Below are 26,829 nucleotides of genomic sequence, written 5' to 3'. Positions count from 1 at the left end.
CTGCAGCAATAAATCAAATAAAGGTATTTCTTCATGATGTAAATTTAGGCCTTAAAGTCTAATGTCTAACGGTGTTGGAGGACCTTCCTGGCCTTCAAATTATACCACCTGAAAAGGTAGCCATTTACTCTCATGTATAAGATCACCTCTGAACAAAAGTACATGTCCCCTAGATTATGACATAGTAATCAAATTCTCACTCTCAGAGTAATGAGATCAGAGTAATAAAGCACCAGAAAAAGCATGAAGTAACCACCCCTTTCCAAAGTGAAAAAAGGAAAAGACTTGGTGAATATATCTGAATGGCCATATTGCATCAGGGAGAGGGAAGACTTGGGGGGCAGTTGTTGTATTAAATATTTGTAAATACTTCATTCTAAAATAAATTAAAAGCCTTTGAAAGTGAGAGTGGTGTTCTGAAATTAAATCATACGGTTGAATAGATGACATGGGTTTCTTTTCTAAGCCAGTACAACATTAATACTCTTGTCAGTATTCTCATTACAATGCCCTTCCTTTATACTTTCATGAAGCAGCTGCCAGACAAAGAGTGACAATTCCTGAGTCGGTACATTCAGACACAGACAGATGCAGTCTGCCAGACATTTAAAGACTTTATTGCCCAATAATGTTATTGTAAAGACCCAGATGATTTTTATTTATATTTAACCTATACATGTCAGCCCATTTTCTAGAGGGAACAAACCATCCAAGTACTAAGATGATCTAGGGACCTATACCATATTCACTAAAAGTACAGTGGCAGAATATCAGGATATTTATGGCTTTGAAAAGTTCACTGCCTACTCACTACCCACAGGGGAATCTAAACTCATTATTTAGCCAGGACAACTTCTCCATAACGCTGCTCAATGACTGCTTTTTTATTAAAGAAACACACTTGTACAAAGAAATTCCAAAACACTCATAAACTATCACCATTCTTATCACCCAATAACAAATGTATGGTCATAAGAAACACAACTTAAGAATTCATAACAATTTCTCTAAACATACAAGATAACTCTTGGAAATTGCATGCTGATTTTATAAGCAGTAGTTATTTCTCAGCCCAATAAACTCTCTTTCCCTGTCTAATTCACCTCTACTCATCCTTCACATCTCAACTTAGAAATTAGTTTCAGTTAGAAACCTTTCCTAGCCAGACTCTCTTTTTTTTTTTTTTTTTAAGATTTTTATTTATTTATTTGACAGAGAGAGAGATAGCGAGAGCAGGAACACAAGCAGGGGGAGTGGGAGAGGGAGAAGCAGGCTTCCTGCCGAGCAGGGAGCCCGATATGGGACTCGATCCCAGGATCCTGGGATCATGACCTGAGCCGAAGGCAGACGCTTAACGACTGAGCCACCCAGGCGCCCCTAGCCAGACTCTCTTAAAATGAGATAAATAATACTCCTACGGTGTTTTCAAAGAATCCTGTTCTTCCCTGGTACTAATAATTGCCATGTGTCAATTATCTTAGTCTCCCTGTCCATATCATGTAGTTGACCAGACAGAAGTTAGAAAACCCCAAAGATTGATGCAGTTTAATACAGGGTAACATAATTTGGCATAATCAAGAGGAGCCAACTCTCTACTCACATACACACATCCATAGAGACGAAATGTTAATTTATTTGGTTACAATTCAACTGAAACATAAACTTTGACAATCACGCAGGCCAGTAACTCACAAAGAAGTATACCGTTCAGTTTTTGCCCAAAGATTTAAAAACAGCTCAGGCAGTAAAAATTCCAACCAAATTATGATTCTGATAATTATGTTACATGCTTTCCCCAAAAATACATGCTCTAGACCTTTGCTTATTCAATTACAAGGCCCATCACTGACCTCTGCGAGACCTCTAGCAGACACTGAATCAGTTGAAGGAAGGAAGCTGAAGGAAGTGTGACATAAGGAAGGTAGCACAATGCTATAAATGAGCGGGGCTCTCCAACGTCAGTTTGACCAGTCACGACTGGCCTGGGGCCCTAGAGCAAGTTTCCCAGTCTGTCTGAACCTTAGTCTCCCTAACTATCGAACAGGCATATATCTTACCTTGTAGCACTGCTATCAGGATAAGAACCAATGTACAACATGCATCCAACACACGACTAGAATCACAGGTGGGTACTTTATAACTGATACCTCTTATTTATTAAAAAAACACACATGTACAGACAAATTTCAACACACACACAAACTACCACTGCTCTTACTCCCACCATGAGATTTAATTTTGTAATAAAAGTTTAAAAACTCCCTTTCTGTAAAAGTATCTAACAATCAACTTTATAATTGTTAAAGATGGGTACATACAGATTCATTGCATAATTCATCTGTACTTTTGTGAATATACAAAATCAACTGTAGAGAATTTAGTTACTTCCATTCTTACTGCTTCAATCATTTTAGTTATTAACCAATGACCTTTCAATCTAATCTCCTCCTGAACAACAACAACAAAATCCAAAAGTTAACAAATGGTTTGGAGAACGTGGCTAGCTGAAGCCAGAGACCTTTAAAGTTGAATTGTACACTGACGACTAATTGTTCTATGTTAAATATATCTCAGAAGAAACCGTGACTCTGACTTGTAACTTGGAGACACATCTCCACCATCTAGCCTGTCGAAGGTGGATTATTCAGTTACTCAATGCAATAGGCATTTGTTGGACTTCTCTGGGTGAAGCACTGTGGTAGGGACATTAGAAAATAGAAAAATGAAGGGCGCCTGGGTGGCTCAGTCATTAAATGTCTGCCTTCGGCTCAGGTCATGATCCCAGGGTCCTGGGATCGAGCCCTGCATCGGGCTCCCTGCTCTGCGGGAAGCCTGCTTCTCCCTCTCCCACTCCCCCTGCTTGTGTTCCCTCTCTCGCTGTGTCTCTCTCTGTCAAATAAATAAATAAAATTCTTAAAAAAAAAAAAAAAGTAAATAGAAAAATGAATACGTTCAGTGTCTTTGTCTACCCCTAATTTTGTATGACCTGTAACTATATCCCTGCCCAAATCTCTCTCCTGCTGGCCAGCCCTTGACCATCATCTGTCTCTCCAGGTCATTTCCATTGCTGCCCTGACCCTCAATTCCTCTGTCCCTGTTGTCATACTTGCCTAGCAAGATCTCAAACCACCCCTGCTCACCCCACCCCACCCCAGCCAGACTAGCTTCTTAGCCAGTTCTTAAAGACTCCTGTCTTTGTACTTTCCTGCTTCCTGGCCTGCAACAGTCTTCCCCCACACAGGTACATAGCTTGCTCCCTTACTTCTTTCAGGTGTCTGTTCAAATGATTTCATCTATGTGACATTTCATCTATGTGACTACCATAGAAAACCAGCAACCAGCCCTGCCAGATACTTTTTATTCTGCTTTATTTTACTCCATTATTTTCATTACCATATAACATAGTCCAACTTATCATTAATTCTAACATGCACTTTCCTTCACATTGTAAGATGAATTTTAATTTTAGAAATGTTAAGATCAATAAGGTTCTACTATTTTTGACCGCCAGGTGGCAGTCACCAGGTGTCATCTGCACAACCTTAAAAATAGCTCTCCTTAAACTCTTAAATTAGGCACGCTGAAGTTAGGCATGATGTCCGCCCTACCTGTGCTGAGTTTAATTGCCATTTAAAATATCTCTCTGGGTTTAAATTGAAACAAACAAACAAACAAACAAAAAGCCCTGTATATAGTACCTACCAAATTTTTAAATTCAAAAGGTTAAAAAAGCAGCAAGTGATTACAACAATGTGGAGTAACCCAGTACTCTCAAAGACTGCTGGCAAGAGTGTAAATGAAACAAGAATTTGGAAAAGCTATTTGGCAATATATACTAAAGTGGATCATATGAATATTCCCTGCAGGTCCACTCCTAGATATGTATCATATTAACAGAAATGTACACATAGGTTCAAGCAACAGATATACAAGAGAATGTTCACAGCAGCACTATTCATATTAGCTCAAAAACTAGAAACTAACCAAATGCCCATCAACAGAAGAAGGGATAAATTCTGGTACATTCACACAATGCAATATTACAGAGTAAACAAACTACAAATATACCCACAATATGAATGACTCTTAAATATACAGTTGAGACTCTTTCAATATAAAGTACAAATCAGACACAAAGGAGTGCATACTGTATGATTTCATTTCTGCAAAGCTTAAAAGTAGGTAAAATTAATTTATGATGTTAAGTCAGGACAGTAGCAGTAACTGAAGTAGGCATGAAGGGCCTTCTGGGGCACTAAAAATACTCTCTTTCTTGACCTGGATGTTGGTTATACTAGTATATTCAATTTCAGAAAATTCATCAAGTTGTATATTTAAGAACTGTAAACTCTTCTTTATGCATGTTAAACTTTAATAAAAAGTATTAAGTTTTTGTGTGGGCAAAAAGGCACAGACATAAAGCAACAAAACATGAATTTGGTATTAGAGAAGCAAATATTTGTCAATGAAGAGAAAACCTCAACCATCCTTTTCTATAAGACTAAATGAAATTCCCACAGATTGAGAAAGTGTACTTATATTTTGTTACTGAGATACAAAAGAGTCCCATCACAGGTCCAGCAATATACCTAAAGGAAGGAAAGACGGCTAAATAAATACCTTGGAATGGGTAAAAGAAATTTCAAAGTAACAGGAGGCTAGGAAGAGCGAATCACAACTCATTCAGGACTATTACGAAGGCCCTGTGTTTCAATTTAATTAGAAATGTTTGTTTTTCTTGGTGAACATAAAATAATGGTGTATCTTAGAAATAACCTAGCTTAGGCTATTTTCTTTTCTTACTTGTTTGCCAAATACAGGCCATGAACAATGGCTACGGAGGTTATAAAGATGAAGCATACAGGTCCCTGCCTTTATAAGGTTATCATATATATTAAAGAAGCTAAGACAACCGTATGAACAGTTATTACACTGCTTTAGGATGGTACAAGTGGTATAAGTACAAAGTTCTTTGTTTTTTGTTTTTTAAAGATTTTTATTTACTTAGAGAGGGAGAGAGTAGGGGCAGGGCATAGGCAGAGAGAGAGAATCTCAAGCAGACTCCACGCTGAGTACAAAGCCCCACACGGGGCTCGATCCCCCCAACCTGAGCTGAAATCAAGAGCCAGTCCCTTAACCAACTGAGCCACCCAGGCACCCCCAAAGTTTTGTTTTTTCAAAGCACACAAAAAGGGAACCTCTTCCTGCTAATGGTACAGATTGTAAGAAAGCTCTTCAGAAGCATCCAGCACCATGCTGTCCAATACAATATCCATTAGCCACTGGTGGCTCTTTAAATTAAAATTAAATAAAAGTAAAACTTTAGGTCTCCAGTACCACTTCACCACATCCTAAGTGCTCAGCAGCCGCATGTGGGCAGTGGCGGGTGCACCAGGCAGAGCAGAGAACACTGGCAGCACCGCAGCACTAATCTGCAGGACCCAAGGGTTAGGAAGATGCAAGGGATAGGCACATATGGACAATTTAATCTTTGGACGAAAACATTCTTTTTAACCTTGTGTCCATTTTCCATGTTTCCTTTGACATCATAATGGCAAAAGCAGCCACTCTGGTCTGGGGACCAAGCTAAAAATATAAACCTAGGGAAAAGAGATGAAGCCTTGAGGTTACAGGAGTAAAAAAAGAATACAAGCTCACCAGAGTCCAACTTAGCTCACCAGAGGGAAAATTTACCCAAAGCTTCAGCTAAAAATAAATGAAGCATTACGTTGCCTAATCTTTAACAGCTAATTGAGGATTGGGGGTTCAGGATATAACTTAGAAGTCAGTCAATAAACATATTTATGGAGGAATCCATTCATTAAGAAACATTTGCTGAGTACCTTCTATGTGCTAAGCACAAATGGCAACCAGGAGGAATAAGAGCATTTAGATCACTAACTCTATTCAGCAAATATCACAACAGCTTAAGAATCACCAACTCCTAAGCAGGGAAAAAAACCAACCAATTTTGCTCATCCATGGTTCTTCAGAAACAGCAAGCAGGGAGGTAATAATATGCCATCTCCAGCATATTCTCTGAAGGTTGTTGACTCCTGTGGTGCTCAATGCCCATTAATCTGAACCAGTCACAATGATTTAGCAAAAAACAAAGAAGGAAGAGTCCTTTCCAAAAGAAAAGAAAAAATGAATGGCAGTTTAACAAACCTATATTAAGCTATAAAAGAAAGAAAAGAATCCTTGCCAGAAAGATCGTAACATCAAAGAATATCCTTAAAAGGAAACATAAATCAACATTTATCCAGCAACTCCCAAGAAGTACACTGGGAGCTAAAGGGACATAAAAATATTCAAGCAGTCTCCTGACCTCCAAAAGCTGTCATCTACTTTGGAAGAGGAAACCGTTCATGAACAATCACAATGGACACAAATGCTGCAAGTGGGATCCCCAGGAAACAACTACAGGACAAACTGTAACCCGAAAGGACCTTGGAAGTCTTCTGTCCAAATCTCTCCCTTGTCTGAAATCCATTCTACAATATTTTTATAAAACATTTATTCAACCTAAGTACACCAGGGATGAAGATATCAAAACCTCACAGACATTTCACAAGCAACAGAGGATAGGAGCCAAAAAGAGTTGAAGAGTTAACATTCAAAGAGATGGTGTTTAGAAATAGGAACTTGAAAGTCAAGTGAATAGCAAGTAAATACAATACAATATGGTAGGACAATACACTGAAATAGCACTATTAGCACAGGGTCCACTATGATACAAATCCAGAGAAAAAGCAATGGGATGGTGTAAAACCATCCCAACTAGACTTTTAACTATCAAAAGGGGGGTAGAATAAATCAAGGTGAAATTCTATTCTATCTGCCCCTGCAACCACCCACTCTTCCCCAGCTCTCCATCATCTGTAGGACACTTCTATTTTCACCTGAGCCAGGGGAGGAAGAAAAACTAATATTGACTCATTAGCTACTATGTGTCAGGTATGGTGCTAGTCATTTAATATATGTAGAACAAGAGCTGTACTGATGATTGGAGCTCCTCAGAAACAGGCTTAAGGAAACGGTCTGGCCTAGGATCCAAACTTATTATTCTATTTTAGAGACATTTAGAAGGCAGCTTGATAAAGAGGAAAGAGTAGCAGAGACCTGAAGACAGAGGTCTGAACTTTGGATCTGGTTCTATAGTTATGTGACTGCAAAAGTTGTTGGGCCTCTCTGGATGTCAGTTCCTTAAGACCTACCTCATCTCCTTACACGTTGTTCTAAGGATCAAAATGGAACACATATGTAAAAGGATTCTGTAAACATAACACATCACTGATATCCATTTATTCATCTAACAAGTACTTACTGAGTATCTATACTATTCTAGACTCTAGGCAAGGTCCCTGCTTTCATGGAACTTATGTTCTAGTAGGTGGGAGACAGGTAATCAACACAAACAAATGAATGAACAAGAGTTTCCAAGAGTGATGAATGCTCTAAAGAAAATAAAACAGGTGACGTAAAAAAAAAGTGACCAGGAGAAAGGGAACCACTTTCAATGGAATAGTCATAGAAGACCCAACCAAAGTTCTATAACTGAGACCTCAGAGACATCTTCAGCCAAACAAAGAGCTGGGGAAACAAGTGTTCTAGACATAAGAAAGAAGACAGGCTCGGCATGTTTGAAGCACTGAAAAAATGAGGTATGCCTGGAGCACAATGAGTAAGGAAAAGTACTAAGAAATGAGGTTGAAAAAGTGGACAGAGGCCAAATCCAGTATAGTCTTGACCACTAAAAGTATATAATTCCCATAAAGTCCTTTTTTATCAACATGGCCCAATAAACTGAGCCATTTATGCAAGTATGTCATGTGTACATTATCAAAAGTAGGACGCTTCCAACTTTTTTTTTTTTTTTTTTTTTAAAGATTTCATTTATTTATTTGACACAGAGAGAGACAGCGAGAGAGAGGGAACACAAGCAGGGGGAGTGGGAGAGGGAGAAGCAGGCTTCCCGCCGAGCAGGGAGCCCGATGCGGGGCCCGATCCCAGGACTCTGGATCATGACCTGAGCCGAAGGCAGACGCTTAACGACTGAGCCACCCAGGCGCCCCTCGCTTCCAACTTTCTACCTTAGCAATGCCACCACTAAAAAATAAGTGGGAGGATCCTATGCAATGGCGCTAGACATATAATTCTTAAGAACCTTATCTAAACAAAGTCATCATTTATGTTTGGTAAATCAAATAAAACTAACAGAATTATAGAATATGAATAGAAAAAAACACTGAAGTTTTTAACAGAGGAAATACCAGTTCATTCAGCAAATACTTATCAAGCACCTGCTATGTGCCAGGCATGTTCTAAGCATGAGAGATACATCAATGAATAAATCAATGAAAATTTAAGCAATAACTAAACAGAAGATTTAACTGTAGAAGTATCATAATAAATACCAGAACTGAACTTGAACTTATGTCTCAGCATTTTCTGAAACAGGAGTTATAGACCTTAGTCAAGTGTACCTGTCAGAAAGCAAACTTACCAAGGAATTCTTAATCACTTCACTTCTATAAAATTCTGGAAAAGAAGGAAAAAAAACAGTCAGTGATATGAAAGAAAATAAGCTCATTAACTCTTTTTTTTTTTTAAGATTTTATTTATTTGACACAGAGAGAGCGACAGCAAGAGAGGGAACACAAGCAGGGGGAGTGGAAGAGGGAGAAGCAGGCTTCTGGCTGAGCAGGGAGCCCGATGTGGGGCTCGATCCCAGGACCCTGGGATCATGACCTGAGCCGAAGGCAGACGCTTAACAACTGAGCCACCAAGGCACCCCTAAGCTCATTAACTCTTAATCTTGTAAATTTTTTAATATATGTTCCAGTATAACATTTAAAACATTTTCAAGGAATCTGTTTTCTCTGTATCTTTATCTGCAAAAAAAAATTAAAATTAAAATTAAATAAAGGGGTCTTAAAGGAAAAATGTTAATAAAGAAAGGTCAAAACCTGTTAAGATTTAATTTAGTAAATTTTACCCCAGATTCAAATTTGAGACCTTAAAAATTTAGACTTTCTTCTCTCCTGCCTTACTGCCACTCTACAAAAACTGATTTCATATGCTCTGTTTTTCTCAAACATCTTTAATGATTATCCACTGTAGATAATCCACTGTGGAATGGACACTGACCTAGCAACCACATAATCTAAGTTCTAGTTCTACTGTCTTTAGCATGCTGTCTCTTTCATTTCCTTGGGCCCATTTTTCATTAGACAACTTAAAGAATTAGACTAAGCAAGCAAAGGTCCTCTGTAAGCATTAAAATTTCATGATTCTACAGACCTTCATGTATACTGTAAATGTTACAAACCTAAAGACACAATCAAAAGAGAGAGGCACACAAACACTGCCTCTGCTGACCCTGCTGAAGCCACCATCATGACGCTCTGTCTCTGCAGAGTCCACATGGACCCTTGTATCCTTGTGTTGCTATAAGACAAATTTTCCAGGTGTGATGCATGGACCACTGGTACTTGACATGAGGTTAAGTGATACATGGACACACTTTATTTTCTTCTTATATATTTAAATTTATGTCTCATATATTCCTCAACCCCTAATTGTAAGCTCTGAAAAGACAGAAGCATTTGTTTTATCCAACTGCTGCATCCTCAGCATGTAAAACCATTCCTGGCACAGAACAGACACTCAATAAATACTTTTTAATTGAATGAACTATTTTACTTAGACATAAGTTTAAAAATAATGAACTTAAGGGGTGCCTGAGTGGCTTAGTCAGTTGAGCATTCGACTCTTAATTTCAGCTCAGGTCATGATCTCAGGGTCATGAGATGGAGCCCCGAGTTGGGCTCTGTGCTCAGCAGGGAGTCTGCTTGAGATTCTTTCCCTCTGCCCCTCCCCTTCCACACACAGGTGCACACATGCACAGTTTCTCTCTCTCTCAAATAAATAAATCTTTAAAAAAATTTAAAAATAATGAACTTAAAAATATATATTAAGTATATAATGGTATAGATGAAACTCAAATGTAGTGAAACATATCAAAGTCTACTAACAACTGAAGCGAAGGAATAGTCAGGCAATAAATGAAAAGTAGGCCTAAACATCAAACTCTTATGGGAAAGCTCTTTAGGTTAAAGCACTTCTGAATAAACATACTATCTATATTACTCTTTGTTTGTCTTTCCTAAAAAAAAAAAGATATGGATAATTATTTTGTGGAGAGATAGTCACTATGTATTAAGTTAAAAAAAGGTTCTAAGAATTTACAACAGGATCCAAATTTTTCTAATTATGTTAATAATGTTTAGGTGATAAGGTGATAGGAGTAGGCTACTAACTTTTATTTTCTGCTTGGCAGTTTCCTACTTTTCTATTTTGAACAATTATTTGAAATAAAAAAAGGGATAATTCTAATTGTTTTTAAAAGGACCCTCTGATGAACATTTAGGTTACTGGTAATTTTTAGGTATTTCAAGTAATGTTATAAATAAACAATCATTTAGAGATATATATCCTAGGCACTTGGATCTGTAAGATAAACATTTAGAAGTAAAATGCAAGATAAAAGGAAAAACACAGTTTGAATTTGGTAGATACCGCCATATTGTTCTATAAAAGTGTTGTATCAATTTACAATCCCACTTATGAAAATACCTGTTTTCCCAACACTGGCAACCCTAAGTATTATTCTTTTCATTTTTTTCCAAATGATTAACCAACTATTCCAACCATAAATTAACTATAAAAATGTTTGTGTGTAGGTGTGTGTGTGTGTGTGTGTGTGCACGCGTGCGCATGTGTGTATTCTAATTTATATGCACCATGTTTATTTTTAGGGGAAAAAAAAACCTAGAAGAAAAAAATTGTTTTTTATTTCAAAGTACTTTCACTTTATACAAAAAAAAATTTTGTATTGTTTGAATTTTTTGCAAGCATGTATTACTTTAAAATCAGTGGAAAAAAACAGATACTCCTCTTTTCTTTAGAAAGAGAGAATTCCTCAGTTTAATCTGCAAAGTGTCTAAATTAAACAGTTCGCAAAATATGTATCTTCAGCTCTAAGAGATGACAAGTATCATTATTTCTTCCAAAACTTTGCTGACTGAATGACTGTACGTATAAATAAAACTAAACAATCTGCTTTCTCCACTAGACCTTCAAAAGAGACCTGCTAATTTAAATGGAAAGAGGTCCATAAAAAAGCCATACAAGAAATCATGGAGTCTGAGGTAATTTCAAACATGCTAAACATGGGCCTACACTGTCCACCATTCTGTTACATCTAAAATATTGTCAAAATTAGGGGCGCCTGGTGGCTCAGTCGTTAAGCATCTGCCTTCGGCTCAGGTCATGATCCCAGGGTCCTGGGATCAAGCCCCGCATTGGGCTCCCTGCTCTGCGGGAAGCCTGCTTCTCCCTCTCCCACTCCCCCTGCTTGTGTTCCCTCTCTCTCTGTGTCTCTCTCAGTCAAATAAATAAATTAAATCTTTAAAAAAATAATAAATAAATAAATAAATAAAATATTGTCAAAATTAGCAGCATGATACAAAACATAATAGTGAATGTAGGAGAATTTAGAGTCAAAAAATAGTTCCAGTCCCCAATCCACCTATGATCTTCACCCTGGACAAGCCAGTTAACCTTTTGGGTCACACAGTTTACCTTTCAAAGGATAATGACAAATGGGAAATAACAGGGTTATTATGAGGCTCAAATGAAATAGTGAATTAAAAACACTTTATAAATTGTAATTTTCATTAACACAGTTCTATTAATTTTTATTCAATTCAAGCAAAACTATTTGACAAGTAAATTTTCAAAAAGATACCACCCAAGACCTATTTCTACATGAAAGGGCCCATTAGATACAAATGCTTCTCTATCCATACTAAGTAAGACCTAGAAAAACAAAGCAATCAGAGATTGCAGAGCATGGTTTCAGTGGCATGTTTTGGCTGTTACGCAGCATTCCATTCATTTAACAAATGCTTTTTTAGTACCTCAACCTCACTAATAAAAGAAGAAACACAAACTTAAACTATACTATAAAACTATTTTTCACCTATTAGATTGGCAAAAATTCAAAAGTTTGATTGCACAGTCTGTTGGTAAGCCTGTGGGAGAAAAGGCACTCATACCTAGCAAGTGGGAATGTAAATAAAGACAATTTTGCAATATCTACCAAAACCAGAAGTACACATCCTTTGTACTTCCACTTCTTGGAAATTTACCCCATAGCTATATTAGCACTCACACAAAATAATGTACTTATGAAGTTATTCAAAGCAGTATTGTGTGCATAACAAGACTAGAATAAACTAAATGCCTACCAAGAGAAGCCAGTTAAATAAATCATGGCACAACTATTTAATGCAAAACTATGCAGAAAAAAAAATTAGGGAAGCTGTCTATGGAAAAACATCTAAGACATTTTAGGTGAAAAATGCAAGGCACAGAAATATATATAGTTTGGTACTATTTTTACTTGTATTTGCATAAAGAATTCAGAAAAGATAAACAAGAACAGTGGTTATTAGGGTGGGGTAAAAAACTAGGGAGATGGAACAGGTGAAAGATTGTAAACCTTTATATATATTTTGAACCACGACTGCATTAGCTATTCAAAAAATTAAATGAAAAATATGAGGACTTAATAATGTGCCAAGCATTGTTCCAAGTGCAGTGAACAAAACCTAAAATTTTCTGGATTATATGGAGTTAATCCTCTGATGTATTCAAAATAAGTGGTTGGCATTCCGGGCACTCACATTTCATGGGTGAAAAAATTACTATGACTGAAGAACAAACTTGATTTTATAAATATTTCAAGTTTAAGAGAAAACCACGATTAGAACCTAGCTCTTCATCCATTAACACAAGGCTTTGTTCTCTGGGGGTGTGATAACTTTGATCTGAACTAACAAAGTAGGCAATGTCCTAAGAGCACTAAAAGATGTCAAAAGTCAAAAAAAAATCTCACACATAACTTCTTAGGATCTGCTGTGAATTCAGCCAAAATAAAAGAACAACTTAGAGATCAGTATTTCAAATATTCTCCCAATTTAAAAACAAAAAACAAAACAAAACAAAACTTTCTTTTAAAACTAAGGAATAGGGGCGTCTGGGTGGTTCAGTCAGTTAAACGTCTGCCTTTGGCTCAGGTCATGATCTCCAGGTCCTGGGATGGAGCCCCACGCATCAGGCTCCCTGCTCAGCGGAGAATCTGCTTCTCTCTCTCTCTCCCTTTGCCCCTCCCCACCACTCATATTCTCTCTCTCTCTCTCTCTCAAATAAATAAATCTTTAAAAATAAGACTAAACAGGTGGTACAGGTGGTTTTGTGAGGAGAGCCAACTGGCCCTCTACTGTGGTCATCCTACACCAAGAGCCACCTAATGATCATGAAATGAATATTCGTGTTTGTCATCACAGGTCCAACAAGAGAAGGTGGATTAACTAGGCTTATTAAGGAAACAGCTTCCTGGCTCCTCCTATGGTAGTTAAAAGTTATAAAGCCCAACACGTGGGCCCACAAGAAGACCATAAACAGACTCCATTCAACCATGAGATTTTGGAGTAGGAGGAAGTCTCAGAAATCATCAATTCTAGAGATAAATTCACCAAAGCTCCCAGGAGGAACTAAATGCCCTAGCCCCCGGGCTTGCCAGTTAGTGACAGACTCAACACCATTCACAGAGACTGTACTTCCCTGTGGTACACCAGCTATTCCCTTACTGTATCAATGACCATTTCACTGCGAGAACTTTAAGAAGCAGTCTATAACTTCTAAACTCAAGGTGTAGTCTGAGCTAGAAGAAGACAAAAAATAAGCCAAAAAAGTCACTTTGTTTCCATCATATCTCTTAGACAACTTTTTATAAGATGGTCATCAACCAGTCCCATGATTACTCTCTTCTTTGTTAACATTACAAATTACCAAATACCTAAAATGTGCTGCCAAGTACTATGTTAATTATTATTATCAAAGATAACACTGGAGCAACAACATAGAAGTTTTATGAAGATAATCAAGGGCTGATTATATAGAAAACTATCAAAAATTTTAAAACACTCGGGGCGCCTGGGTGGCTCAGTCAGTTAAGCATCCAGCTCTTAGTTTCAGCTTAGATCATGGTCTTGGGGTCATGGGATGGAGTCCCCCATGGGGCTCTGCACTCAGCAGGAAGTCTGCTTCTCTCCCTCTCTCTTACCCTCTGTCCCTCTCCCGCCATTAAGATGGATAAATAAATCTTAAAAAAAAATTTTTTAAACACTCTGGCATGGGTCACATGTCTGGCTCAGTTGGTAGAGCATGTGACTCTTGAGCTTGGGGTTGTAGGTTCAAGCCCCACACTGGGTGCAGTGATTACTTAAAAATTAAAAAAAAAAGTTTTTAATCTAAAAAAATAAAATAAAACACTCTAGCATTGTCATATATTGCTAGTGATAAAATCTATTAGTGAGCAGTACATCAAGTGTATTAAGGTCTGCAAAAATGCTTATACCTTAAGACAAACAATGACCAAACTGTTTCATTTTCCTTCTGCACACATAGGAAGACAACATATCCCGGTCCCCTTTCCATCTAAAAAGGATGACACTACTGATTTATGGCCAATGGAATGTTATAGAATTGATATAGGCCATTTCCGTTAAAAAAAAAAAAATCTCCCTCAAATAATCCTTCTCTCTTGCCAAAAGTCATATATTGACGATAGCCGCATTCCAAAATAGAAGAAGCCGGGATACCTGAGTCACTGCTTAGAGGACAGCTGCCAAGACTATGCCTGATAAAGAACACCTGCACTGGACTTAGTGTAAGAAATTTATTATGTTACGCCACTGAGATTTGCAGTATTTGTTATAGTAGCTAGCATTAATCATTCAGATTAATATAGTGTTTTAAGAATATGCAATGGTTACAATGAAAAATAAGAATGAAATAAAATTATACGAAAATGCAGAATTCAGTCCTTTTTTTCATCCTTAAAAATTATTTTAATGCTATTTACATTATGGTGGGGGCTCTACCCTATATAATTCCTGATTGAATCTTTTAATGAGCATATACTGGTATTGAAATTAAAAAAACAAAAAAGGTGTTAAATGACTACTGCTTTAATAATGGTCTTTAAAAGCAATTAAAACCAGGTGGCTGGTGGTTAAGCATCTGCCTTCAGCTCAGGTCATGATCGCAGCGTCCTGGGATCAAGCCCCACGTTGTTGGGCTCCCCGCACATCAGGGAGTCTGCTTATCCCTTTCCCTATACCCCTCCTCCGTTCATGCTCTCTCTTCCTCTCTCAAATAAATAAAATCTTCTTAAAAAAAAAAAAGTAATTAAAACCAAAAAAGTAAAATGTCATTTGAATTTTTCATCTTTGCCACAGGACAAAATTCAAATAAGCCCTTAGTACCTCTAATTAAAATACCACTTTTTGTTTATATAAATAGATCTTCAATCACATTTTACCAAGTGTTATCACTTTATCTCGGTTGTTCCTCATAGAAATCTGTCTTGCCAACTTCATAAGGCATCATTATGTCCTCTTTACAAATGGGAAAAGTGAGGTTCAAAAAGCCATGATCTTTGTCCAGTGTCACACAGCTAGCCCTACTATCTATTTTCAAACCTAATTCAGTATTCCTGCCATATACCCTGTTTGTTCCCTTGTACCACCCAACTCAGGTCAACTGATTATATCCAAGTGCCTTTCATCCAATATGTATTCAAAAGATGCTTGTGATTTTGAATCAAATATTTATTTGGTCTACTGTCAGAATTGCCACTTATGGAATAATCCACAGTACATGCACAAATGAATTCAAGGAAACCATGCCATTCTTCTAAAAGTAACCCCATATATACACAAGGAATTACAGATATGAGAAGACATAAACCGGTTCCAATTTTACCATAATATTTTTAAAAATTAATTATGTTTTAAAGAAAATAAAATTAGTATGTATACTGGACTCATATATCTATTTTAATGATAGCTACTGGAATAAAAATATTAATAGCAAACATTCATAAATAAATGATAAATCTACTAATTTAAGAACTATCCAAAACCCATGTTTCTTTTATATATGATATATATAACAACTGTTCATGCAATATTTTCAGACAGCATGACAGTTTAGCTTTCCAATAAGCAATAATAGCAAATCAAGAGGCACTGATACTCATGTTACAAAAGGATAAAAATGAGATGTAACAATATGTGGGCAAGTCCACAGATTCCCTTACCTTTATATATCTTTTCAGTATCACACAAGTGAAGCGTGAAGTAAGTATCAAGGAGCTGATGGCCATTTCTATTAACAATGTTCCGGGCAGCAATGTTCCGAAGGTGTCTAAGACGTCGCTAAAAAATAACAACAAAAAAGAGGGACACATTCAGCTTTTCCTCCTATAAAATCTTCTGAAAGTTATGATCCAAAAATGAAACATAGGAAGTTGTCCCAGTTATCGATTTGTTGAGCCAGTAACCTTAACCCAGTCTCATATTTATGCCTCAGCATCCCCTCTGTCAAATAGGAATTATACCTGCCCAATCTCATTTACAAGGTTATTGTGAGCATGAAATGACAACAGATATGAAGTATTGTCGAAGAGCATAAATATTATGTAAGTACTATATACCTGTACAATAGCATTAGTATTTCCTAGAATATAAGTAGTAATTTGCTTTCTTCCCTTCAGAAGACTACTAGTAGACACGCAAGTCTATCTCATACCTACAAACAAGCAGTTTTTACATACATACACCACTGTTGCTAGTATACTCAAGATGCCAGATCATCTGTACAACCAGGAAAAGATGCCAAGCCAAAACATAACTCACTGGGCACTCCAGCCAGCCAATAACCCAACTGTTGTGAGCTTAAATTTAATCTTCACCTGACGAGCAGCCAACCAATCTCTCTTTCTTTTTTTTTTTTTTTTTAAAGATTTTATTTATTTATTTGACAGAGAGAGAGACAGCGAGAGCAGGAACACAAGCAGGGGGAGTGCGAGAGGGAGAAGCAGGCTTCCCGCTGGTCCCAGGACCCTGGGATCACGACCTGAGCCAAAGGCAGACACTTAACAACAGAGTCACCCAGGCGCCCCCCAATCTCTTCTTTCCTGATCAGGCCTTCTTCCCAACAATTTCTCCAACTAAGATGCACAAATCATTTGGAGTCCCAATTGTTGAAAAGGCAAATGCTCCCTAAGCAACAGGAGAAATCAACAAAAATACAAGATAACAAATAGCCTAATAAAAGCATATCAAAAGAGAAGATGTTGGCAATGCTCAAGTCTCGGCACATCAGATTCATTCCCAAAGGCTAATTCCTTGTGTCAGATAATTATTTTCAGACTTAAAAATAGAAATCAAGTGCTCAGTTTTAAAATATGCTTAAAGCTCTCCCTTCAGGCTGAAAGACAGCCCAATCTACTGAGGTAAATCCATCTTCAATTACATAGGCAGTCAGCTGGAAAAGTACAGTTCTTTTTTTCCATGTGCACAGCAACCTAATACTTTCTCCCAATCTAGAAATTAAGATTCTTTGAGAGAGGTTATTGTCTAATAAATTTGTTCAATACTCTAAGTATGAAAAGGCCCAAATATATTTACAAAAAGTTCCTCAGGCTGGGGTGCCTGGGTGGCTCAGTGGGTTAAGCGTCTGCCTTTGGCTCAGGTCATGATCTCAGGGTCCTGGGATGGATCCCTGCATGGGGCTCCCTGCTCAGTGGAGAGTCCACTTCTCCATCGCCCTCTGCCCATCCCCCCACTCATGCTCACACGCTCTCTCTCTCTCTCTCAAATACATAAAATCTTTTAAAAAATAAAAAGTTCTTAGGGCTTATTCTAAAAGACTCATTTTTACACAATCTGCCAATGGTTTCCATTTCATACCCTGGATTACAGCAACTATCTCTTCCTCCTATATATTTTTCATTAGCCCTCTCAATCAAGATTTTAAATTAACAGGAAGCACTAACCACATCTATTTTGCTGTAAGATTACAATCTTGGTTCTCTGTTCAAAAACCTGAAAATATTACCCAAAAGCCTCTAGAATAAAGTACAAACTTGCCCTATTGCTTTCAAAGCCCTGTACAATCTGACCTCTCCACATCCTATCTTTACTTCTCACTAGATCTTCTATATACCCAACCCCTCAGTCACACATGAATGCTTAAGGTTCCATGAAAAAGATCATGCACATTCCTAGCCTTAGGCCTTTACTAATGCTAGCCCCTCAACCTAGAATACCATTCTCTCTCTTTTTTTTAAGATTTTATTTATTTATTTTGAGAGAGAATGAGAGCGAGAGAGCATGAGCAGAGGGGAGGGGCATAGGGAGAGGGAGAAGCAGACACCCCTCTGAGCAGGGAGCCCTATGCAGAATTCGATCCCAGGACTCTGGGATCATGCCCTGAGCTTAAGGCAGACACTTAATCTACTGAGCCACCCAGGCCCTAGAATACCATTCTCTTAAAGGAGATCCTATTTCTACTTCAAAATTTAGGAGAGAAGACTTCTTCCTTTGTCTCTAACTGAAATTAGTTGCTCCTTTATTTGAACAAGTAAGAACTTTGTTTCTATCTCTCCTATAGCACTTATTTCATTTAACCTAGTCTTATTAGTTGATTAGTTATCTTCCCTATTAATCTAGGAGGAAATGACTTGATAACAGAGACCATTACCATCACTACACTGTCAGCACTTATTATATGCTTAACATGTGCCATGCTCTGTACTAAACACTTCATACATATAATCTTATTTAATCCTCTTAACCCTATGATGTGAGGTTTTACTCATTATCATTATTCATCTCTTTATCCAAACATTCCTACGTAACCAAATATAAAATAGTAAATAATAAATGGGCAGTATATCTCAAGAGAAGGAAGGAAAGAAAGCAGAAGGAAAGCAAGGGGTTATACCTATATATGTGGATATATATCATACACTTACATCATACACACACACACACACACACATACATATATAATTGATAGAGTTTGGTCTTTACACTCCCCTATTGCCACAGAGGGCAGAGTGAGCAATGATATATCCTTCAATACAATAATTTTATGACAAATATAATAATAATGGAACAGACTGCCTTACAAAGCAATGTGCAAAGCTTGGCCAGAGATGCAATCTATAATCGATGCATAGATATTACTGAAGAGATCTTTCCACTATCTAGGAAGTTAGCACAACCAGCTCCAAGACACCTTCTGACTCCAACCTCTACAATTCTAAAATCAGCAGTGGAGTCTACAAACATTAATCCAGGTGGATTACCAATATATCACTATTGTTCCCATGCTCCTTACACTAAGGTGGGTACAACAGAACTGACCACATCAGGACATTTTATAAGAAGGTTTACAAAAAACAAAACAAACAAACAAAAAAAAAACCATACACACAAAAAACAAAAACCTCCTCCACAAATTAACCAACTATACTTAAAGCACTGACTTTGGGTTGTACAACTTTTTGCCTTTTCCCCTATTTTATTTATTTCAAAAGCATTAGGGTAAGTATTCTCATTACACCATGATTAATTAAAATCCAAGATGCTCCCAGCAGCTAGAAGGGACAAAGAAAATCAACTCTTTACAGGTAAATTATTGATGTAATCTTGGTGAAAGGCAGTAAATGTACACACGAACCCTCTTGTGCCCTTTGTCGTGGCTTGCTCTTTAATAACATTCATTCTAATTTTATCATAAAGCTTTTTATTTTTAAAAAATGCTCAACTGTAATAAAATGGAGTTTACTTCATAATAATGTACCAATGCTACTTTTTAGTTTTGACACATGAAAAATGGTAATGTAAGATGATATTAGGGGAAACTGAATAAAGGAAATTCTCTGAACATTTTTGCAACTTTTCTGTAAATTTAAAATTATTCCAAAATAAAGTTCATTTTTTTTAAAGTTATTCCCTTTTTCAGAGTTAGGAGGTATGTAAGCAGGACAAAAAGAGTGCCAATAAAACACTATTTCACAAGCACTACTTTATTAATAAAACTCTTCTTCATTTCCACCATTCACTTCCTTCCTTTAGACTCCCACTTCCTCTCTTCCTCTCCTTCCCCTAAGATTTAATGCAATTATAAAGAAACACTGGAAGGTTAAGTCAGAAACTCATAAAAAATGATTAAGTATGGGGGTGAGAACAAGCCGGAGGGAATACACATAAAAGTAAGACTTCCCTGCTACTAGCTTATATAGTTTTGACTTCTGTACCATATAAATGTCTTACATACTCAAAAAGTAAAGTTAAATAAGAAAAAGTTTAAATCAACTAAACCTAGTCCAAAATATAACAGCAATAGCAAAAATTACCACCAGTTTTAAGACATATCATCTACCTTCACCCAATTACCCTATGATCCAAGAAGTACTGAAGAAACCAGAGCAACCTAAAGGATCCTCTCTTGTTCTCAGTTCCCCCCAGAAGATCTATACTTGAAAAACAGTATGTAATTTTACCTAACATGGAAATACGGTTAGTTCCAGATTTTGTCTATCTTCCCCAACAAGAATATAAATCCTATGAGGAAGAGATTTTATTTCTTTTTTAAAGATTTTATTTATTTGTCAAAGAGAGCACACACACACAAGCAGGGGCAGCGGCAGGCAGAGGGAGAAGCAGGCTTCCGCTGAGCAGGGAGCCCAATGCAGGCTCAATCCCAGGAGCCTGGGATCATGACCTGAGCCGAAGGCAGACGCTTAACCAACTGAGCCATCCAGGCATCCCAGAGATTTTATTTTATTTATAGTTGTATCTCCAGCATCTAGCTGAGTACCTAGCAAATAGCAGGCACACAATAAATGTTTTTTGATTGAATTAATAAATCTCCAGTGAATTAACCCAGTCAAGAATGTCTTGGTATAGGACACCTGGGTGGCTCAGTCAGTTAAGCGTCTATCTTCAGTTCAGGTCATGATCCCAGGGTCCTGGGATCAAGTCCTGCATTGGGCTCCCTCCTCAGCGGCGAGCCAGCTTCTCCCTCTCCTGTCTGCCGCTCCCCCTGTTTGTGCTCTCTCTCTCTGACAAATAAATAAAATCTTTAAAAGGAAAAAAAAAAAAAAAAAAGAATGTCTTGGTATGACACAGGCCTTGCAATAGTCCTGAGTGGCATGGAAACCTCAGTGGATTCTGACACCCACCCACCAGACAGTGAGAGAATACAGACTTAAGAAATGAAAGTGGAGTAAAGCCTCAGCAGTGATTCTGCTACAGTAAATCCTAAGAACTCACCTACTTTCAATTGCTCTAGAGTTTACAACCTAGTGGTAATTCATGGCCTGGTGGCACCAACTAGCATAAATACACCGCTTTTGACCTTGTCTAAACAGAATTAAATATAAGACTACCTCTTCTGGACACCTGGGTGGCTCAGTCACTAAAGCATCTGCCTTCAGCTCAGGTCATGATCTCAGGGTCCTCGCACTGAGTCCCACATTGGGCTCTCTGCTCAGCAGGGAGCCTGTTTCTCCCTCTGCCTGCCACCCCCCTCCCCCACCCCGCTTGTGTGCTCTCTCTCTGACAAATAAAATAAATAAACTCTTAAAAAAAAAAAAAAAGACTACCTCTTCAAATGGCCCACCTAAAGACAGTTGAAATCAAATATGTCTTATGATCTAAATTGGCTCAAGTTATCTCAGGAAAGTATGAATATTCTGAGTAATTAAAATTTCCACAAACTTTGGAATTATTCTTTAAGATAACATCCTATGTAGTTTTCTTTACCAGCAATCTCCTTAAACTTTCTCAAATGTACTATGCCTTTATGGTTATGAAATGCAATTTTTGTGCATCATTCTTCAGCAGTAGGTTTAGGCAGCAAAGTTGTACTCTAATTAACACCCACTCCCAAAACTAAAGCTGAGCAGATTTTAATTTTTAAATTGGAATTAACATGGCTTAAAATCTTTGAAACACTATCTCTAAAACATCCTATATAGAAAATAAAAACATTCACTAACATATAAAACTAAAATCTCCTATTCAGCTTTGATTTGAAAGATTGATAGCTATAATTAGAGCACAACTCTGCAACTGAAATGGTGGTGGTGAGCAAAAAGACCAGCATGACCCTAAATACCTAAACATTTTTACAAATCTTTCAAATATAAACTCTAAAACAAGACTTAAGTGGTATGCATTGTAGATCTGAAGCATTTGCTTTAGTAAAAAAATAACTACTCATTAGTAATGATTGAAACTGATGCCTCTAAAGAACTTGTTAATACTACTACTGTTGTTAGCCAACTGCTTCCAAACGTAACAGTAGTCTTGGGGCACCTGGGTGGCTCGGTCCGTTAAGCGTCTGCGTTTGGCTCAGGTCATGATCTCTGGGTCCTGGCATCGAGCCCGCATTGGGCCCCCTGCTCAGCGGGGAGTCCGCTTCTCTGTCTCCCTTGGCCTGTCTCCCCCGACTTGTGTTCTCTCTTTCTAAAATAAATAAAATCTTAAAAAATAATAATAATAATAACAGTAGTCTAAAGAAAAGTTTTTTGTTTTTTATATTTTGGGTTTATTTTGTCCGGCAGTTATTTGACTAAAACAAAAAAACTCCTTTGCAGAATCACCCTCCCCTACTATCAATTTCTATGCTTCCTCTAAGAATTAACTCTACCTCCGCCCCAAGGATGTTCAGCCATGATTCAGATCAGGTCAATCAGCACATTCCATCCCCCTGACCATAACATATAACTTAATTAGGACCACTGAAAGACTCAGAAATTATATTAAATCATTGAGATTTCTTTTTTTTTTTCTTTCACACTGGCCCTGAACCTGAAAGGATACAGAGCTGAAGATGTTGGCAGCTGTCTTTCATCACAGTGAAACCAAAGAATGAAACCAACAAAGAGGAAAACAGAGTAAAGACATGTGAGATTCAGGTCCTGCCAACAATTTAAGTGTCTCTGGATCAAACCATACCTAAAATGAGAATTGCAATGACAACCACCAGCTGAGTCCCCATAAAACTGTCAAAGATTACAACTAAGGAGATTTATATTGTGACTATTTATTTAGGATTTATCCCATAACAAGGTAGTAGATGAAGAGTAACATTTAGTAGCAGGGTACAAAGAAATGTTTCATTTTGTTAAACATCCCCATGTTTTAGAAAATGACCATTTCTCGTAGGTCAATTCATTTCTGTTGATACAATTTTGAATCTCAATATGGGTGACAGCACATTTTAAACATCTTTAAAAACAATCAAATCACACCCCAGAACAAAAAGAAATCCACAGAAATTTTCAGTAGTGAAATACATCATTGGGGTTCTATTTCTCCTGAGTTTTAACATTCCCTTGCAGGTATCTAAAATGTTCTGACTTCTGACGCATAATAACGACCAAAGAGAACTAATTAATGTGTCTTTGATCTTGTTCCTCATCAGTGCTGTAGAGAGTGATTCAGGGAGGCTGATGGCCAACAGGAGGCTGCCATTCACCCTTCCTTCCCTATCCGTAACCCTTGCTTCAAAAACAAAAGTACTTAAACCAAAGTTCTTAAATATAATCACTCCACAAATCCCACCATTGCCAAACTAAATAACCATCCCACACACACCTTTTATGACTTCTAAGACCATAGAAAGGTATCTTCAAAACAAATTTTGAGTCTAATTTGCTTAATCTACAAGAGCTATCATAAATCAATAATATAATCAATAATCCATAGCCCAATAGAAAAGGGGGCAAAGGATATAAAAAGAAATGGAAATGGTCAATAAACCATATGAGAAGAAAAAGAAATGGAAAAGAAAAAGAAGTGGAAATGGTCAATAAACACATGAGAAGATGTATAATCACACTCCTAATTAAAGATATGCACATCAAAACAATCATTCCACCTCATGGCAGACTAGTTTCCAAACAATGGCTGTACCAACACATCACACCCCCCATGCTCTCTTACAATGTGTTATCGCCACTCCTCCATTACAAAATGGGGTCTATGTTCCCTCTCCCTTATATGTAGGCAGGCCTGTGACTATGGTAGAAATTAGACTACATGACTTCTGAGGCTAAATCATAAAATTATCTAGTTGTCTTAGAATGCTCTTTCTTAGAACCCAGTCACCCGAATGTGAGGACACCACGCAGCTACATGAAAAGGACTTCGTAGTTGTTCTCCACAGCCTCAAGCGAGATCCCAGCTATAGCTAGACATGTAAGTGACCATGTCAGCCCCCAGCCTTGGAGCCACCAGAAATGACATCAAATAAAGCAGAGACAAGTCATTCCTACCACAGCCAAATGAAACTGCACAATCATAAGCAAAATAAATGATGATGTTGTTTTTGCCACTAAATTTTTTTTCTTACTCAACAATAGAAAATGAAGAATCCTATCTGATTAAATGGTCAAACTATTTAGTTTTTATCACAAGTTGATATGAGTAAGGAAAATAATGTGGGAGGAAATATAAACTGGTTCAATTTGGAGAGAGGGCAATTTAGCAATAATTATTAAATTTTAAATTGTATGTAATATTTGACCAAGCAATTCCACAAGTCACAAAAATGTGTGCAAATATGCTTATTCTGATATTGGCTATAAAAGCAAAAATTTAATAACCACTTTTAAATTGGGCTGGTACATTCATACAATGGAAAACTATGTATCCATTTTTTAAGAAGTACTAATATGGAACACAAAAGAGCATGAAATTTTAAATGTTCACATAAAGAAATATTACTATATACCCTGAATGATGTAGATCAAGGGCTGCCAACTCATTCTGTAAAGAGGCAGAGAGTAAATTATTTTAAGTTTTTCAGCCTATGTCCATTCTCTTCATATTATTTGTTTACAATCTTTTAACCATGATAACCTTTCTTAGTCGTCTCAGTTACAAATGTCAGTAACTGTTGGCCAGTTTGCTAACCCCTAATGTAGAAAATCACAGATATTATGAGATAATTTTTTAAAATAGCATTTGGTTTAGGAATGTAGTCAAACTTGTTCTGGGCACCTGCCCCCTTTCCGATCCTCAACTCATTTTTTTTTCAGGTCAGACATTTATTTTCTGCCTGGGACTAGGCTAAATGGCATGGAGGAATAAGGCCCAGGTTGTTTCCAGTAAACTCAGATTACCACTATTTTGGTATATTTTTTTGAGGGACAACAAAAGCAAACCTGAGAGATTAGTTTTCTACATTCCCACAGAAGATAAAAATGCTGAGTTACTGAATTGAGAATTTAAGCTTGATAAATTAGATCAGTCTTTTTAAAAATACAAAAGCTCCTTCTATATTATAGCACTCAGTCACCTATTTTTTCTAATCTTTTGATCCCACCTGAAAGACTCCCTGTAAAAAGTTTTGAAAAGAACCCAAAAATGCTTTATTTATAACTAGTGCTTGGTGCTATTGGTTATAGGCAAATAGTACCAACAGCCAATGTTACAGATTTAAACAAAATAAAAATCTAATTCTAATCTCTCATAAAATACATTATAGCTCCCATTCCTAACGGAGAGCTCTCTGCAAATCACACAACCTTGGAACTAAAGTCTTTATTTTGGCATTCACTCTGCTCTCACTCAGTCCCAGAATTTAATTCAGTCATTTAATAAACACTACTAAATTATAATACAGGCTTCTCCACAGGAAAAAACAAAATATATCTCTGAACTTTCTACATTTCTTATACACTTTGGCTCTGGGTTTTTTTCTCTCCACCCTATCTACCCCCAATCTTGGTGGAAGGTCCAAACTTGCCCTTCTTCCTCCATGTTTCCTTTGGGTAGTGTTGCTCTAAAAAACAAGCCTTCGTAGTGACAGGTCTAGCATTGTTCTGTGCTTGTATCTCTCATCCTCCCTCTTGTTGCCTTCTTCCATCTATTTTATCTTGCTGGTACTTCCTTCACACACCCTGCTAGGAGCGCTGGGGATACAAACACGGCATTCCCTAATTTCAGAGCATGTAACCTCGCTAAAGAGCTGGAGTTTGTGCACACAAAAAGGCCAATTTGAGGTCAAACAATCCAGCAGTATAATGTCAATGAGCATTTATTAGAGAACTGTTATTCTAGAAATCTAAGACCAAAGACACAGATTTACAAAGGATGACCTGGAAGATAAAAATCAGAAGACAGGAGACAGCTCTGTGGTCCAAGTGTTAAGAGTAATATCATGGGGATGCCTGGGTAGCTCAGTTGGTTAAGCATCTGCCTTCGGCTTAGGTCATGACCCCAGCTCTGGGATCAAGTCCCACGCTGGACTCCTTGCTCAGCGGGGAGCCTGATTCTCCCTCTGCCTCCCGCTCCCCCTGCTTATGCTCTCCCACTCTCTCTTTCCGACAAATAAAATTTTTTTTAAAAAAAGAGTAATACCATGGCCATAATTTGCTTCAAAATAATTGGGGTGAGGGAGGGAGGACGATTAGGTAGGCATACAGGCAAAACAAGATATGCCATCACATAACATAACCTGTTATGTTATTGAAGTTACGTAACAGGTACCTGGGAGTTCATTACACACCCCTCATATATACGCATTTCAATATACACTGATATATACAATACACATTACACTATACATATTTCACTATTCTTGGAAATTTCCATAATAAAAAAGTTTTAAAGTAATATTAATAGGAACAGAAAGAAAGGATAAGACCATATAGGAGCCTAAAGCAAAAATGGGCTTAACAGGGAGATTAGATAATGGACATGGTTGAGGATAAAAAGAAGATTGACAAAAGAAATAAGGGAGTCAAAAGGCCCTTAGGGAAATATGAACTAATCAGTAAAGGTGTCAGGGCAATAGAGTAGTCATGAGAGGGAGGGAGGGAGGGAG

General features: G+C 37.3%; 1 protein-coding gene and 1 long non-coding RNA gene across 4 annotated transcripts in view; both read right to left on the bottom strand.

Moving 5' to 3' along the window:
• The window catches only part of LOC144379449 (uncharacterized), a 707,761-nt gene that overhangs the window by 400,445 nt on the left and 280,487 nt on the right, over nucleotides 1-26,829 (bottom strand). The window lies entirely within an intron of this gene.
• Nucleotides 1-26,829, bottom strand: part of UVRAG (UV radiation resistance associated) — a 316,572-nt gene that overhangs the window by 267,808 nt on the left and 21,935 nt on the right. For 2 of the 3 annotated variants that reach the window (XM_036082832.2, XM_078058561.1), the window contains exons 2-3: nucleotides 16,235-16,352; nucleotides 8,507-8,541 (exon numbers count right to left, since the gene is read on the bottom strand). In XM_036082832.2, the coding sequence (XP_035938725.1) occupies nucleotides 8,507-8,541; nucleotides 16,235-16,352 (153 nt within the window). The remainder of the gene's footprint in view (nucleotides 1-8,506; nucleotides 8,542-16,234; nucleotides 16,353-26,829) is intronic. The other variant, XM_078058560.1, reaches the window with a different exon arrangement.

This window comes from Halichoerus grypus, chromosome 11 (genome assembly GCF_964656455.1).
Source record: "Halichoerus grypus chromosome 11, mHalGry1.hap1.1, whole genome shotgun sequence".
Classification (NCBI taxonomy): domain Eukaryota; kingdom Metazoa; phylum Chordata; class Mammalia; order Carnivora; family Phocidae; genus Halichoerus; species Halichoerus grypus.
This window is presented reverse-complemented; position numbering and strand designations above follow the sequence as displayed.